At 49.4% G+C, this 18,121-nt stretch overlaps 1 protein-coding gene across 1 annotated transcript in view; it reads left to right on the top strand.

Annotated features, from left to right (window-relative positions):
- Window positions 1–18,121, top strand: part of HTRA1 (HtrA serine peptidase 1) — a 53,311-nt gene that overhangs the window by 24,356 nt on the left and 10,834 nt on the right. The window contains exons 2-3 of the mRNA XM_016919545.3: window positions 2,889–2,988; window positions 3,409–3,613. Of these exons, the coding sequence (XP_016775034.1) occupies window positions 2,889–2,988; window positions 3,409–3,613 (305 nt within the window). The remainder of the gene's footprint in view (window positions 1–2,888; window positions 2,989–3,408; window positions 3,614–18,121) is intronic.

Raw genomic sequence — 18,121 nt, forward strand, 5'->3', positions numbered from 1 at the left:
CTCCCATTGGAGTGCTTGGGGAGACACACCAATTATTTGCAACTACCTGGAAACCTGGGAGGGTAGCAGATCTGTAGGAGGCCAGTGTTGAAGTGAGAAGCTGTAGATCTGGTGACACTGTGGGCTTGGGAGGGCTTGCCCAAATCTGTTACTTATACTCTCTATTAAGAAACTTCAGTGTCCATGGAGAAGTTATTTAAAGTCTGTGAGCCTCAGTTTCCCCATATATAATATGGGAAGGATACCTGATTTTCCTATTCCACATGAAGGTAGAAAAAATTAAATTAAGGCAGCCGATGAAAGGGTTTTGAAAGCAAAAATAATAATATGATACTGACCTGAATTTGTTAAATTATTCTTCCTAGTAGTTGCAGATCTTTTTCTGTACCTTAGAAAAAAACCAGGCTATGTAAAAGGAGAAGATGATTCCAATCTTTAAATAAAGCAACTCGGAGGTCAGGGGCTAGGACAGAAGGCGGCCCTTTGTTCACAGAAGCGCTCTCACTTCCAAGAAAGCAAGCGTGGGAGAGGCAGGTGGTCCTCCCGATGTCCCTGTGCCCCATGGTGTCAAGTTGGGTTACTATGGCCCTTCGTGACCCAGTGCAGCAGGGATGTGGGAACCAGTGGGTGTGAAGCTGTGATGGGTCACAAGAGGGCTGGGACGTCTCACAGCTTTTACTTACAGCCTAGAGCCTGGGGAAGGGTTGCCACTCTAGTGATGAGAGAGGCGCGTGTGTGTGTGTGTGTATGCGTGTGTATGTATGTGTACATTTGCATGTATATATGTGTGACTGTGTATATGTGCACATCTGTGAGTATATGAATGTGTGTGGAAGTGTGTATAGGTGTTTATGTGACAGTTTGTGTGTAAGTGTGGGTGTATGTGTGTGGGTGTGTTTATGCATGTACGTGTGTGGGTGTGTATGCATAGTGTGTATGTGTGAGTTTGTGTGTGTGTGTGCATTTGCATCTCTGTGTATATGTGCATGTGTGTTAGGGGCAGGCACACAGGCCTGTTGGTAAGTGAGACACAAAATACCTACAAAATACAAAATATGAGACAGGAAATACAAGCCCCAGTTACTCATTTTTCAGCGCAACAGACATAAGATTACCATGTGAAATTGCTATGAAAGTTTCCGAAAGCTTCCTGTCAATTCGTAGTGAGCAGCTAGCAGAGGAGTGCGGGTCCCTGGAGCCTGCTTGTGCAACGCTGAGCTAGTCCAAGGGGGAAGAATGGGGTGCATGGCTCTTAGCTGCAGACCAGCCTGGAACCCCTCCAGCCTGCTTTAGCAGAGACTTGTTAAGAGGTAGCAGCAGGTGGCACAGATTAGGAGCCGGAGTAGTAGGCTAAGGCTGCACTTCCAGGGACACACTGCCTCTGCCACCACCCGTGCCACAAAAATGGGAGCCCAGGACCCTGAATCTCTAGCAGTACGTTTCCGAATCAGTTACCTTGGGTATGTGCCTCTGGTTGATGGAAACTAACTTGTAGCCCTGCTGGGTGAGAGCCTCACATCGGGACATGTGACAGCTTTGTTGAAAGTAGCTTTGGAAACGCCCACCACGTGGGGCCACTCACTGTAATATAAACGGTCATGCATCACTGAGCAACAGGGATACGTTCTGAGAAATGCGTCGTTAGGCGATTTCATCACTGTGGGAATGTTACAGAGTGCGCCTACGCAAACCTAGATGGCAGAGCCCACTCCACACCTAGGCCAGATGGCAGAGCCTGTTGTTTCTAGGATGCACGCCTGTACAGTAGGTTACTGTACTGAATACTGTAGGCAGTTGTAACAATGGTGAGTATTTGTGTATTCAAACATAGAAAAGGTATAGTAAAAACAATGGTGTTACGGTCCGCGGCTGGCTGAAATGTTATGTGGTGCATGACTGTAGGTATAAAGCATTATGGTTGTTTGATTTTTCTGTTTTTCTCACCCACAGTCTTAAGGCACCTCTTATGCCTTTTGTCTGGGATGTCCCGGGCAGGGTTGGAACGCGTGGTTAAGGCATGGTGGAAACTGCTTTGGGGACAGACGATGGCCTCAGCTTGCCTTGGGGTGTCAGTGGGAAAGATAGGAGCTGCCCCTTTGCCTTCGTGTTTCTTCGTAATAATCTCAGATGTACCCGTGTGGTGGGCCTCTCCTAGAAAAAGCCCCGGTGCTCTTTGCTCCTGCGGTGTTTCTCAGGAGGGTTGTTGCTTCTTTGTAATGGTGGGGACTCAGGGAAGGGACGCAGGCAGAGGGTGATGCCACATCAAAAAGGGACCCTTGGCTGGGTGTGGTGGCTTACGCCTGTAATCCTAGCACTTTGGGAGGCCGAGGCAGGTGGATCACCTGAGGTCAGGAGTTCGAGACCAGCCTGGCCAACGTGGTGAAACCCTGTCCCTAGTAAAAATACAAAGGTGGTGGGTGCCTGTAATCCCAGTTACTCAGTAGGCTGAGGCAGAAGAATCGCTTGAACCGGAGAGGTGGAGGTTGCGATGAGCCAAGATTGCGCCATTGCACTCCAGCCTGGGCGACAGAGTGTGACTCCATCTAAAAATAAACTGAAAAAAAAAACAAAAAACAAACTTGGGCCATCAGCTTCTTGGAAAGGCTGGTGTGAGGTTGAAGCATTTGCTGGTGCCTCTGCTCAACGTTTTTGTGGTGAACCTGAGCAAAGAGGTTATCATTAGTGGATTTTACTGCCTTACCTGGGTGGGCACTCCCTTGGGAGGTGGATGGACATTTGCAGCTGAGCCCAGGTGGGGGAATTGCACTCACCCCGCCTTCAGAATTCCAAAGGCTGGGCATGCATCTTGGCTTCCTCTAACCCATGTCTTTCTCTAGGTGGCCACAGCAGAGTGTCATTAAGTATCTATTCTTTGCTTTTGTTCTCAGGGCAGGAAGATCCCAACAGTTTGCGCCATAAATATAACTTTATCGCGGACGTGGTGGAGAAGATCGCCCCTGCCGTGGTTCATATCGAATTGTTTCGCAAGTAAAGAGAGCCTTCCTTTTTCCTATAACCTCCGAAGCTTTCACCGCCACTAGCAAAACATGAGAGCTATTTTTGAGATACATTAAAGTGTCAAAGTGTCACTGAATATCTTCCTACTTAAGATAAGTGTGTCTCCCTTAGAATATTTTCCCTATTCGACTATATAAATCTACATTCTTGACCCTTCTGAATGTTTAAAGAACCTCGGGCTCTGAAGAGATTCTCTAAGAATATTTTGTAAGTGGAATTTTTTGATGCATGCAAAAAATTGGCAGGATGTTTAGTGTTTAAATGCTAAGCCCGATATATAAAGGAGCGATGGCTAGGTGTGTGTGGCTGTTGCACAACCCATTAATCAATGCGTTGAAGCGTTCATTTTAAGGTGCTACAGGCTTAAGTGTGTACTCCTTTGGATTTTAGGCTTCCGTTTTCTAAACGAGAGGTGCCGGTGGCTAGTGGGTCTGGGTTTATTGTGTCGGAAGATGGACTGATCGTGACAAATGCCCACGTGGTGACCAACAAGCACCGGGTCAAAGTTGAGCTGAAGAACGGTGCCACTTACGAAGCCAAAATCAAGGATGTGGATGAGAAAGCAGACATCGCACTCATCAAAATTGACCACCAGGTAAGGGTGTTCTCGCCTGCAGAGGTGAGTTCTCAGATGCCCCGGAACACCCTTGGCAAAGGCACCAGAGCTCTCTGATTGCAGCTGATTCTCGGGGGGCACTGAAGCCAGTCTGAGCCAGTCACAGGAGGGCCTTGAGGAGATGCTGAGTATGGCCTGGGGGTGTGGGAGAGGAAGGGGCTCAGGAAAACTTCTGTAAGGAGCCAGATAAAAGTTTTTAAAATAATGTTTTAAATGTTTGTCAAAGAAAGCAATAGATTTGTAAAGAAATTAGTAGGTAAGTAGTGAAAATTGATTCTCCTTCCCATTCCCAATCCTGTGGCAACTCTTCCTACAGATTTTATTTATCCTCCACAGATACGTCATGCGTTCACAATGAACATAGAATTTACTGGGTTTTAGACTGAGCCATCCTTAACTTTTCAACAGTTACTTTGAAAACAAACCAGCTCTCCCAAATTGGGGTTTTGCGGGGTTATGAGATGTGTTTCAAAAGAATGTTGCATACTTTAAACATCTTGGAAACCTTGAATTAAAACAGAGCTAATGGATTTCTTCTTTCTAGACCTTCTCAGAGCTTTTAGTATGCTAGTGTGCACGTGGCTTGCCTACAAAAGGGTGTTGACTGAACTATTTGCCCAAATTATAATCATTTGAGTATACAGCTTTTTGTGGGGGCAGGCAGAACTGAGACATACCAAAATCAGTTTGGGAAATGCTGTATTTGAAAATGCTTTCTATTTAAATATTCTCTTTGCAATCATTTTTGCTCTGTTGATTTGCTTAGCGAAGTCTTCATGTCTGGGACAATATCCATTTCTTACTGACTCATCAAAAACCCCCACTCGACACGTCAATGAGAGAGGTTTTGTTTGCTGTGTGGCATGTTCAGTGAAAGCGTGGTTTCCAGTTTCTTCACATCCTTATAATTTTCTAGACTTCAGATGGAGGGAACAATCAGAGGAGGTTGGAATCCTGCCTCTGGCCAAGGAAAAGACCAGAGGCTGAGCCAGGTGGGGTCTCTTGTCCAGCCCTCTGCTTGCCTCGCTTTACCTGGGTGTGGGCTGAGTAATTCCAGACAAGCGTGGAATTAATCTGGCTGTTTGTGCTGTTCAACGGCACGCTGGTTACACCTCCTTTTGGAAACAGCTCTGCGTGTGCTGTTTGGGTGGTAGGATTCCGGGTCTCCTTCTCCGTCTTTTTATAACATCAAGTTGCTGCCCAGCTCAGGCTCCTTTACGGCCAGTCTTCAGAAAACCACCAGCTAACACATTTACAACCCTCCTTCCCCGATGTTCCTGTAGCTTCTCTATGGCTGGGTGGCCAGGCATGGCCGAAGAGGCTCTGGGTAGATATAGGCTCTGTGCCCGGTGTGTGTAACTGGCCTTGAGTGAGGCTGCAATTGTGTGTTATTTCTATTAGGTCACTGTGGAATTTCTAGCGACAACTAATCTTTCAAAGTGTGTTTATTGGTCACAGGATTATTGGGCCAGCCTCTGCCTTCATTCTTTTTCACCTAATCTGCATAATAGCTGTGTTATCCCCATTTTAGAGAAGAAGAAACAGGGGCTCAGAGAAGTCTAGTAACCTGTGTGAGGCCACACAGCAAACACCTCATGACCCTGCCCTCCTAAGGCAGCCAGGCTGCTGCTCCCAACGTGTCCAAGCCCATGGCTGTTGCTGGAGGGATAGAGGCCGGCCCCGTGGTTTGATGGGACAGCTTGACCTTTAACAGCCCATGGGAAGGCGGGTGCATCTGGTTTAGGAACAGGCTGCTAGAAAGGTATCCAGGATGTGGTAGTCTCACCGGAAGGAGCCAGTCAGAATAGCACAGCCTGTGGCCACGCGTGGGGCCTGTTCAGCCTCATGGAGCTTTGGGAGGCAGCCAGCAGCAGGGCATGGGCTGTGTGCAGGCGAGGTGCTGGCCTGGACGCCGCCCCCACTGAGTAACTTCGTGTTTGGAATGCGTGGGCACATACCGTGCAGCTGCTTCTGGCTGGGGGATATTCTTTTCCGATTTTGAGCCAAGGTGGAGACTGTCTCCTCGTGCCATCCCTGGCATGTCCTGGCAAGACGTGAACGATCTTTGCAGAGTGTGTCTGACCTGACTCCTGCTGTCTTGGGAGTTTAGCTCTTCAGCCAGCAGCATGCTGTTTGACATGTGTTTCAAGCCCCCCAAGAAAGGGTGCTTGAAATTTAAAATTGAACTGATGTGGCTTTTCAAAATGGAATTGGAAATGAAAGGATATTAAATTGCAGACACCCACACAAAAGACTGGTTTCCACTGACTAAACTGCTTTTTTTTGCTGATAGTAGTTGAAAGTAGGGAGAGTAACAGCATCTCTTCCAGCTCTTTCTCTTTTGTTCCGTTGTTTTGATGATGGGTTATTTCGGGGGAGGCTCTGGCTGGCCTTGCTTTGTGTCATCTTAGGGATAACAGAGGATGAAAGAGATCAGGAAAACCGAGAAGGCAGAACAGAACCAGCAGAAACTGTGCTTGAGGAATGAAAATCACCTACACGGCTCCTTGTCATATGAGACTGTGGCCCAGCCTCCTGCAAAGCCACTTAAGAGTAACCCAGTGAAGCTGGTGAGACTGCCTGCCGCGTCCGTGGGCCCAGTGACTAACTCGGTGGCTTATCATCTGGGCCCAGCTCCTCCCCTGGCATCCTGATTTCACTTGGAGGGGCCTCCATTGTCCTTCATAAACATGTTTATTTTATTTTATTTTTATTTTTTGAGACAGAGTTTTACTGTTGCCCAGGCTGGAGTGCAGTGGCGCCATCTCCGCTCACTGCAAACTCCACCTCCAGGACTCAAGTGATTCTCCTGCCTCAGCCTCCTGAGTGGCTGGGACTACAGGCGTGCACCACCATGCCTGGCTAATTTTTGTATTTTTAGTAGAGATGGGGTTTTGCCATGTTGGCCAGGCTGGTCTCAAACTCCTGACCTCAGGTGATCCACCTGCCTCAGTCTCCCAAAGTGCTGGGATTACAGGTGTGAGCCATTGCGCGTGGCTGTAAACGTGATATTCTTGAGACTTTCAGTGAAATAAGAATTGCCACGGACATCTGTGGTCATTGTCCACTTGCCACTCACCTACCCCCTTTTCTGGCAGCAACAGCCGGCATTTCACATGTCCGTCATCGGACAGCGTAGGTGGGACCATCGGTCATGGTGTCCTACCCTCTGTGGCCAAGGAGTGGACACAGGACCCAGTTAGGGCAAGCAGAGGCTCCCCTTGGAATCACAAAGTGAAGCTGGATGCCACCCACAGAGACTAACATGGTGAAGCTGCTGTAGCCCCTGCTGTTGAGCCCCCAGCACTGCCTGAGTTCTTGCACTTTGTGAGTCCAGTTTAATACCTGCTTTTCCTCCCATTCTTGGAGCTCCCCTCACATCTCCAGTGGCTTGAAGTTGCCAGAGATGTTTCCGGGCTTGTGACCAAATGACTCCTTTTCTGCTTCTCACTGCTGAGCAGACACATGTGCGCTCACTTTGCCTGCTGAGTCTTGGGACCCGGAAGAGCTTTTGGGAGACACTCACGGACCAGCCCCCTCTTGCCTGCCCTGCTGTCTCCCTCCAAGCAGGAGGTGAGAAGGTGTCCACCCGCAGCCCCGGCCGGGCATCCCTTTCTGTGCTTCTGCCCAAATCTGAAATTCCCCTTTCCTTGGGACCCACGACCGGGGCCAACCTGCCTGGGGAGGGAATCCCAGCTGCAGAAAGTCGGGACAGTGTGCGTGTAAACATGTTAATAGAAAGCAGCTTTGAGGGCAGACTAGTTCAGCTTCAGTTACAAACTCTTTCCAAATGCGTTTAACATGAGCCACTGGCTGTGCGCAGCATATGTCAAGCTTTCATCCAATGGTGGCATTGTGTCCCTGCGGGGTTTTTTTTTTTTTCCTGAGCAGTTTGGGGCAGGGGTGGGGACAGGGAGAGAGAAAAGTAAAAAGAGAGCAGTTTGGTTTCTTCAGGCTGGAGTACAAGGCAGAGGTAATGGGATGTATTGAAGAAGGTAGGAGGGAAAGTTACTTTAGCTACAGCTATTTGTCCAGCTGTGCTGATTAAGAAACTTGGAGAAAAGCATCTTTGGAATCATGTCCTTCCCATCTTATATACAGCCTTTGCAGATTTCCTGCTGTTCTGAGAGAGATCTGAACTCCTTACCAGGACCTTGAGGGCCCCACCTGATTGGGCATCCCTCACTCTCTCTGCCCCACCTCCCCTTCCCCTCCTCCCCTCCTTTCTCCACCCCCACCTGCTCTGCTCAGACACCCCTTCCTTGGTTGCTTCCCACAGGCCAGGGCTGTCCCCTGGGGCCTTGGCTGTTCCCCTCCCAGGAGCGCCCCTCTCCAGCTCCTCATGCAGCCAACCTTCCCGTCCTTCAGGCCTCTGATTAAATTCTGCCTTAGACATCTCTCCCCACCCCGCTGTGTGAGGTAGCGCCCCATGCCCCAGTCCCCTCAACTCCACTGCCTCACTTTGGGGACACGTCACCCCAGGGACAACTGCATTCCACTCTTGGTTTTTCCCTCCTCGTCTATTTATCACAATTTAGAGTCGCCTCACTCATTTGTCAAATGAAGTTCATCTCTGCAGCTGGACTGCGGGGTTGGGGGCACATCCGGCTGTCGGTCCTCAGGTAGGAGGTGCTTGGCAACCTTGTTCCGAGTAGGATGTTCACAGCTGTCTGCCCCGGAGGAAGCAAGGGCACCCGCCACATGGATGGAATTGAGGGGAAGGCACCCGGGGCTCCTGCATCGAGCTTCCCTCCTATATTCAATGAGGAAAAGAAGGCTGGCTGCAGATGCCCCTGCCTCCTGGCTTTGCCTGCCTGGAGTTTGATGGACACGTGGTCCTGTCAGGGCTACAGCAGGTCTATGGTCTTTGGTAACGGAAAGCGCTGGTGAAACAGTGAGCTTTCCCGTGGGTGCTTTTCCCTGACGCCAACAACCAGGTAAATATTTGGAAACGGCCTTGTTGAGGCTTGTGAGGTGGTTTTCCTCCCTCCCCTGTAGGCCTGCGCCACCCCGCCAACCCCACGGCCACCTTTGGGCCAGATGGCACCCACAGACCTGTTTGAAGTGGCCACAGAGGGAGCCCTCTGGGCGCTGGGGCCGCTGTGTTTGCAGAGGGTCCTCTTACTGCTGAGCTGGCTGGTGCAGTGAGAAGGAAGGCCGACACCCCTGATCCTCATCAAGTTCAGAGGGGGGTCACTGCGGGTAAGGGGCCTGGGGCCTTTTACATGTCCCGGGAGCTGCTGAGCAGGCCACTCTTCTCCAGGCCACCAGAACTTGGCCCTGCGCATGGCGAATCTTCCCTGAGTCAGCTGAGTGAGGGGGTTCAGGCAGCCCCCCGGGACGTGGCAGTGGCGGGGAGTGGACTGGGGTGGTGCTTGCCATGACTCACACCGGTTCTCCTCAGGCAACTGGATGGTCAGATGCGCTGACTCAGTGGCCTGAGCTGGTCCAAAAGCGAATCAGAGAACACAGGGCCTGGGCTCACCCGCTGCCCTCTTCTGGAGTCATCTGTCACTCATCCTCATGAAGGAAGCGCCTGGGAGCCTGGAATGCACATCGCACTGCCCCAGCTCCCCTCTTGTTTCTGTGTTTTTCCATTTTGGATTCTTTCCCCCAACGCCTTCTGTACTGGGCATTTTGTGGTCTCTTCTTTTTCTCCGAGAACTCTGAGGGCTACCATTGCATTTGCTAATGATGCCACAGACGGTGTTGATGTTATGAAGCTTCTATTACTGTATTGATTTTTACCATTTTTAGGGGGACGGGAATCAATATTTCATGAGGGAATGTGAAGCCAGACAGTGAAGTAGAAGCTGGCTTTTATTTTGTGCCAGGCTTTGTCCAGAGGCGGGTGGGGACGTGGCTCCTAAGCTCTTGATTGCAGCTCCTTCTGGCTTGGGAAACGTTTCAGTTCCCCAAACTCTCAGAACTGGATCTCCTGTGTGTTCTCTGGCCCGGATTCAAGACCTTAGTTGATTGTCAAGGAAATTCTTTGGCTATATTTTTCTCTTAATATGGTAATGCCTTTTTTCACTCTGGCACTCTCTTTTCAGGGAATTGGATTAAGACTATTATTTATGGTTCTGACAAAGCAGTTCCCAAGTTGTTGGGACTGGATTTGTTTAGGAATGTCTCCTGTCCTCTTCTTTGAGGTGGGAATACAAATTGCTTCCATTTGACAGTTTATCAAGTGTGTGACAGAGTATCAGAGTCCAGGGTTGGCCAACTACAGCCAGTAGTCCAAAGCTGGCCCTCTGTTGTTGTAAATAAAGTTTTATTGGGACATGGTCATGCTCACTTATTTAGGTAGAGTGTATGGCTGCATTCAGTCTGCACCAGCAGAGTTAAATAGTTGTGATGAAGACCACGTGGCCCGTGAAGCCAAAAATATTTGCTTCCTGGCCCTTTACAGGAAAAAAATTGCCAGCCCCAGTGGCAGGCAATTGACACCTTGTCCTCGAGGAGCTGAAAGTGGCTGGAGGCAGGAATGCTTATAAGAACCAAGCGAGGTGAAGCACTAGGTGGCCGCGGCGAGCAGGAAGAGAAGCTGATTTTGTTTGCCCTTTCGTTTGCCAGAGATTGTGGGTTTTTTTTTGTGTGTGTGTGCAGAGATGAAGCTTTGATCTTGTCACAATAGCAGAGGGAGGCCTTATTTTTGTCTATTTCTCTGTGACGTTGGTAGAAAGGACTTTGTCAGAATTCCAAGCTATTTGGCAATATCCAATTTTGAGATCCTAATGGATCTTTCGAGGTCTAGTTTGTTCATTCTTTTAGTGATTCCTTGTTAATTCCCTGATTTTATAAATGTGTGTTGAACATCTGTCTTGGCCAAATACTTCTTAGGTGCTGAGGATGCAGCAATAGTGGGCAAAGCCATGGGGCTTAAGATCTAGTGTGGGAAACGGGTGATGTAAAGTAAATATGGCGATAAGTACAGTGCACGAAGCAAACAAGTGAAGGGGTAGAAGGTATCAGGCTGCAAAGACAGCAGATAGTGTAGGCAGGGAATCTTATCTGAGGGGGTGACATCTAAGCTGAGATGGAAAGGACAGTGAGAGCCAGCCAAGGAAACAAGTTGGGTGACAAGAGTTGCAGGTGGAGTTGCTTAATTTCCCACTTCTGCTCAGCCTGCAGATCCTGGATCTTGGACTAATTGCAAACTGTCATTTCCTCGTGAGTTTATTAGAACCCTCCAGAACAAGTTTCTGGTTAGCTAGTTTCTCTGTGTGTTGTCTCATTTCTTGTTGGTTCTGGTTCTTTGGGGTTCCTACTCATACTCTGGAAAGCTCCAGTGTCTTAAGTAGTCAGTCTCCCAGGAGTCTGAAAGCACAAAGATTCACAATGATACGATCACCTCTCAATCATAGCAGCATTGATGCAGTTCTGTAGCTGGTTTCCTAAAGCCATCCAGATCTCTTTCTGTGGCAAGAGAGAAATAAGACCTTCTGGTGAATTGAGGACTAATTATCCTAATAAACATGCGAATTAACAGTTCCTTTGGTTAAACAAAGCACCAGAATCTGATAATGGGAACATGTGACTCATGGTATTTCCTTCTTTGCTTTATCTACCAGGCAGCTCACAGAAACCACTGGCCTTCCCTGTGTTCCCATTTTATGTTGTAAATATATATTTAATTAACTTATTATAAAAGGCCCTTTGTTCATTGACCATATCAAATTATTCTTATATAGAAGAGGTTATACATGTTTTAAACATTTTAAAATAAATCTGAAAAGAATGCTACATCCTGGGCAACTTCCCTGCATATGGGGCTCAAAGAAGCTCTATGTGGTTATGGGTAATGAGGAGCCAGAGTGTCTTCAGGGCAGTTCAGCAGATGCTGAGAGGCTGCTGTGTGCTGTTCGCTGGGCCCACCAAATAGAGTAGGACTGAGCCCCTGTCCACCATGACAGCCGGGAGATACAAGCTGTTCCCTTTGCCTCCCTGAGCCCTGAGCTTTATAGCCTATAGACAGCTGAAAAGCAGGCTGCATCCGTTACCCAGTCAGTTACCCAGACCCAAATGCCAGGCCTTGGCTAACCCCAGTTATTACCTAATTTTAATATCCCAATGGATGTTTTAAGACCTGGCTGGTTCATTCTTTCATTTATTTACTTATTCATTGATTTTGTAAATATTTCTGGAGCATCTGCCATGGCCACATGCTGTTGTAGCAGCATCAGCCACTCTGAAGTTGGTGGATGAAAGGGGATGCATCAAAGGCGCTGATGTATGGAGGAGAGCAAGTTAGACTTGACCAAGACAATATTATTCCTCCTCTGGATGCCCCGAATATATACAGTCATTAGCTGTCGGGCCCCCATGTGGCACTGTTGACATTTTGTGGTTTAAACACTGAAGAGTAAGGGAATATTGGAAATGGAAAACATCTGATATAGTGTAAAGGAGACTAAATATTTTGGTGGCGTTCATAAACACCGAGGAGGAAAGTCTTTTCATTTTTTTCATTTGTGTGCTCTCTCTTTCTCTGTTTTTGCACACTGTCCTCTGTTCTCCTTCTCCTTCTCTTTTTCCTTTTTTCTCCCTTCATCTCCCCATTTATCTGATCTCTCCCACCTGAACCCCTTCTACCCTGCTGCCCTCCTGTCCATCCTACCTTCTCTACTCCCCTCCCTAGACAGTAGTAATCACATGCCAGTTGGAGAAACATGATGGCAACTTGGTCACACCGTTCTTCTCAGTCTGTATATGTCGGTGATCTCAGTGCCCATCTGGCAGATCCTTCCTGCCCTTGCTCTTCTGCTCACTGCGACCTCCCTTGACTTTGTGATCACTGATAACCTTCACCTTCTCTAATCTGAATCCCAAGCTTCTCACTCTTGGTCCACCACCTCCCATCCTTGTCCGTTCTGAACCCTGAACGGAAGCTGAATGGAACCCTGAACGGAAGGGTTCTGAAGCTGTTCAGAACCCTGAATGGAAGCTGAAATATCAATGAGTCATTGCTTTTCACAGTCCACTGTGAAAGATTACTGGCCAAGCCAGCATCTGGAGAATTCCTGGTCTACCACCTCCCTGTCTGGAGAAGCTGGAACAGCCAGCTGCATGGGCATGTGACCCGTGTACTCACAGGCCCTGTGCCCTGAGCTCGCTGTTTTAATTTTATCTTTGAATTTGTATTTTTGTGAATAAAGCCCTATGAGCTAATGGAGCATGCTCAGGGAACTTGGGGCTTTAGCTCAGGCTGGATTCCTCCTGCTGCCTCCCCAGTCCCTGGTCCCCTGAGAACTCCAGCCCCCTCTGACCTTCCCTTCCCTGTCTCTATGCAGGGGTCATTGCTACTCTCTATCCCTGGAAAGGGTGTAGGCACAGGGCAGTTCTAGGTTCCAGCTTGGGCGCCGCTTAACATCTTGGTGGTGCAGGGATCAGGCTGATGATACCGTGGTTGTTCTGTGGGCTACTGGGCAGGGTCAAGCCACTCCCACCCTGATCCAGGTACCTAATGCACCCGACACAGAAGCGGCAGTGTCCTTGGGGTCATCCATTATCCATGTGTTGGAGGAGTGGGACCCTAGGGAAGATGCTTGGCTCGACTTCCCCACCCCTAGCCAGGGCACAATCTGAGGTCCAGGGGCTGGTGGGCAAAATGCCAAGTCGTGAGGCCTCCAGTGTCTGCGCTCACTGTCCCATAAATAACCACAGTAATAACTAGCAAATCAAAAACATTGTGATAGGTCGAGAGAGACAGCATGTGGAAGAAAGGAAAAAGCTTTCTATTTTAGTACCTTTAACGGTGCTTTCTGTATGCTTTATGAACAAGGAGCCTGCATTTTTATTTTGCACTGGGCTCTGCTAGTTTTGTAGCTGGTCCTGCCCCCTAGTAGCTCAAGTCAGCAAATCTTTGGTTCATCTGAGTCCACAGTCCACTGACCCGCCCTTTTTCACAGTTCCTCCCCTGCCCATGTGCTCACTTCCCTCCTTACCCAGCTTGGCGCACTCCCTCAAACAAGTCTTTGGATGCTGACATCCCCCCTAAACAACCCTTCTGCGGCCTGGTTTGATTTTCCTTAGGAGACATGCAAGTTCTATGGCACTGTTTCTTGCTGGGTATGGAGGATGTGCTATTTTGTCCATTGCATATTTTTTAAAGAAAATGAAAGGTTAGCATAACTGTTTCCAGAAGGCACATTGAATCACTCAGTTGAGTCCCAGCCAGTTGCTGCAATGCTAGCCTTTGAAGCAAACTTGAACCAACACAGGACCAGCCTGGAAGTCCCAGCCTCCGGAAATGATGCAGTGGATTCTGCAGATTCAGCAACAACAATATTTTTGTAACTCAAGAGCACTTAGTAATTTTCAAAGGAGAGAAAGAAGTAATTGACTTGGCTTATTAGGTTGAAAAAGAGTTGCCAACTTTTTCTTTGGTTTTGATGTTATTGGTTTTTTTTATTTTTCTTTTCTCCAAGCTTCAGGGAATGAGATTGAATGAGCACTCAAGTGCTACTAGGCAGAACCCTGAATGGAAGGAAGCTGAAATACCGATGGGTCATTGCTTTTCACAGTCCTCTATGAAAGATTACTGGCCAAGCCAGCATCTGGAGAATTCTAGGAACGCCCCCTCCTCTTGCAGCGGTATAAGTTTGCGGGGATCATCTGACCCCATTGGGGAGTTGTATGAAAAAAGGGATTTATTAGGGACCCTGTTGCCTGTTTGGATCTTACTTACATTTAACTATTGTCTGCTAATGGATTTTTTGGAAAGCAACCAGGTTTTCCGTAAAGAATAGCTAATTGTCAGAGCTGAGATGACCATTGGAGATCACTGGGCTCAACTCCCTAATTTTAGAGGTGCTAAAACCGCAATCCAGAGAAGCTAATCAAGTGGTTCAAGGTTGTAGACTGAGTTCATATAGGACCAAGACCCAGCCCGGATGTCCTACTGTCTGGGACAGTGTTCTGTCAGCATACGTGGAGCCTGAGGGGGTAATGTGTGTGCGTGTGTGTGCATGTACGCATATACACATAGGTGTTTTGCCTAAGTTTTCACTTCTGCCCCACCTTGGTTGATCTTGGAGAATGAGCCTGAGGTGCGCTGTCAACCCGGGGGCCTCATTCAGCACAGGCCCAACTTTTCTGCCCTGGGGGAGTTCCAGCAGTTATGGTTCATCTGTGGTTCAGTTATGGAACTCACACCACACGTAGTGCCCCCAAAACCGAGGCTGCGTGCACAGACCTCCCCTCCCTTCCCGTGGTGGGCCCCTGCTTGGGTTCTTCCTAAACTTCCCCTTTGCCCTGCTCTGTGTTATACCCGCTCTGGTCCCCTGTCCCTGTGGAGTGATCCGGGGCACAAGGGCAGCTGTTTCCCTGCTGACCTCTGTGTGCCCTGAGCATCTGGGAGGTGGGGAGCAGGCTGGTGAGAAGAACACCTGGCGTGGAGGTTGGGGTCAGGGCCCAGGGTCCCAGTCCCGGTACCACCCCCACCTGCTGTGGGACCTGCAGTCCCCTCATCAGCAGAATGGCTATGAAGCCATCCTGCCCATCCACAGGGTGGTGGGTCGTGAAGGCTGCATACCTGGCAGAGCGGGAGAAGCTCTGGGAAGATGCCGGACACGCGCCGTGGGAGTGATTTCCCTGCCTTGCCCAGATTCTGCTCCCATCACCTGAACCTGCCTGTCACCACCATGGAACTGCTGTGACCATTGCTTTCCTTTTAAGCAGATTAGCAGACATCTCCTGCTCCACCCCACCAAACAAACAAACAAACAAGCAAACAAACAAACAAAAATGTGCATGAGGGAGTATGGACTTATAGAGTCTTTTCTAAACATTGTTAGGTGCTTGTATTAGGATCTTCTCTTAAAATGAACCATATTCCCCAGGCTTTGGATGACACTCATGGTTGCCCACCCTCCAACTTCCTTCCCTGCTGGCAGAGCTCTGGGTTTGTTTTAGTTCCAACCCTGACCCCACCGCATTCCTGACTCAGGCAATTTCGCAGGGTCCAATGCAGTCAGGGGAGCCACGTTCCCTCCTCCAATGAGTGCTGAGGTCGCTGCCTGATTGGATACTGCCGATGACCTACGAGGAGGAGGGTGCCAGGGCGCTTTTGGGACTTTGCTCTTCTGGAGAGATGCTTCCACAGCACGGTCACGGACACAGTCACGTCTTGATGTGATGTCTGGAATGGTGGTGGCCGTCTTGTGGCTGTGAGAACAGGCTGAGGTTGATTGGATGGAGGGAAGGAAGGAGCCTTGTTCTTGATGCTGTCTGTGAGCCTTCGAGTTATCAGCCTGGCACCACCCAGCCCTTGGACAGATATCTACTCTACATACTCCATTTGGAGTTTTTTTTTTTTTGTCACTTGCAGTTGAAAACACCCTAATTGATACACACAAACTATTTTTAGTGCTGGTCTGTGTTTGGCCCTTATGGAAGACTCTGGGCTGAGCTGCCCATGGTGAGGGAGGTGGACTTTGTGTTTTCTTACTGCTCTGTGTCCTGGTGGCTTGTTTGTGTCTCTGCCCATGAGACAAAAGCCGAGAGGGCAAGGGCGGATTTTCTTAATCATATGTTCCCTGCACCAAGCTCATAGGAGACACTCACTGAATGGTTGTTGAGAGAGTTCTCTTTCACGGAGGCAATGTTTTGTGAAACGATGCTGCTTGTTGTTGTCTGTTGGTTGTAATATGCATGAATACTAAGAGCCATCTTTAATCATGCTGTGGGCCGCCTCTTCCAAGGTGTTAGCATTACTCCCACTACCTGGTCAGCATCCTGCCTGTGGCTAGGACTTTGCAATTTACATAGATATGGTGGGGAGACCTGGAGCCCATGGCCAGGACTCTGACACCCTCACTGGATCTGTTTCTACATCTACCTGGGTGGCCGTCTAGGACATTAGAGGATTTGTGTCTTCCTAAAGTCCCTCTGTTGAGAGACTTCTGGCTCTGTTAAGAGGACACTATTTAGCATTGTGAGTCCCTGCAGGCTGGGGGCCAGTGGGCGTTTTTCTTCTAGATGCCCCCTCTCTTCTGGCCTCCCAGGCTTCCTGCTCCTGAGATTGTGAGAACTGGCCTGTGCTGGGCTCACTGCAGAAAGACTGTCGTCCCCAAAGGTTTTGCACCAAACTTGAGCTACAAGCTCTTTTAGGGGGACCTGAGGTCTCCGCCTGGGCTCTATGAGAGCAGGCATGGGTTGTTTCTGCCCCGTCACTGCTGTCATGCCCACACTTGCATTTTCTTTTCCCCCCAGCAGTGTGAGGATCTGGCATGAGGAGTGGGACTCGCGTGCCCTCTTTCTTCTCCTCTTCCCCCTGGCCTTTTCATCCGTCAGTGGGGGACAGATGTTTGCCCTGTTTACTTCTAGGCTTACTGTGGGGCTCCAGGAAGATGGTGAAGTGGCCAAGGAGAGGAGCTGACACCTTCAAGATGGCCGGTGGCTGGTGCTGCTTTAAAGGGAGACTCAGAGGTGCTTTGCTGTGGGTGGCGCGGGAACCAGTCTGGGAACAGCAGTGCAGAGGCCTTGGACTCAGAGTGCGTGGGCCCCGCGGCGCTTCACGGCGCCTGTGGCTGTGCACTTCCAGCCATATCTGTGCTGCATCTCTTCCACATTCCCCCATGGAGCTGATGTCTAGACAGCTATGGAATTAAATGCTCAATTACCGAGTAGGAATTTGGCCAGCAGAGGTATAGCTGCTGAGTAGACAGACTCGAGGTGAGGCTCACGGCTGAGAACAGGCCTCATCTGGCTTTGGAATGAGCTGAGGGGCCCGATGCTCCTGCAGCCAGTGGCTCCTGTGGGGAGCTGGGGCCGTGACCCCCAAAAGGCAGTTTGACCTCATGGACCACCATAAATCTGGCCTGGTCAACATCTCTGCCAGACATCATTCCCTTGCAAAGATTTCTGCCTGTGATTGGAATTCTGGATGAACATGTACTGGGCATGTGGGTCTGACAGCTGGGAAGCTTGTTCTCTTGTTTAGCCAGGCTGCCCATCATCTGTAAGCCTCAGTATCCACATCTTTAAAATGGGGGGAAAATACAGCTCAACTCCTAATGGTGCCATGAGAATACTTTGTCACCTGCCAGGCAAAGGCTTATTCCTTTCACGGAAATCCAGGGTTTACAATGTGAGACCCCTCCCCACTCCGCCGCATGTGTCTGCTTGCTTTTTTCTGTCTTAGGGTTGCCCTTCATGAGCTAGGAAATGTCTGAGTGGATGAAAACCTAAACGAGATGATCACTGGTGGTGCCCATTGGTACAGCCTTTGCCTAAATGGCTACTTACGTAGCCACATTTCCTCGTCTGTGTTCAGGTGAGGACTGGTTCCTGGGGAGACTGCCTGGGTTCACATCACGGGTGTCCATCTTGTCGAAGCCCATGTGGTCACCCAAGAGTGACTGAGCCAGGCTTGCCCATGGGGTGCTCTGGGCCCCATTTTCGGCAGCAGGCAGCGTCCCCTGGAGGCCTGGCCCTCCCCGGGAGCATGGGGAGTAGCGCCTATGGGCAAGCAGCCTGCAGCCT

This window comes from Pan troglodytes, chromosome 8, assembly GCF_028858775.2.
Source record: "Pan troglodytes isolate AG18354 chromosome 8, NHGRI_mPanTro3-v2.0_pri, whole genome shotgun sequence".
NCBI classification, from domain to species: Eukaryota; Metazoa; Chordata; class Mammalia; order Primates; family Hominidae; genus Pan; species Pan troglodytes.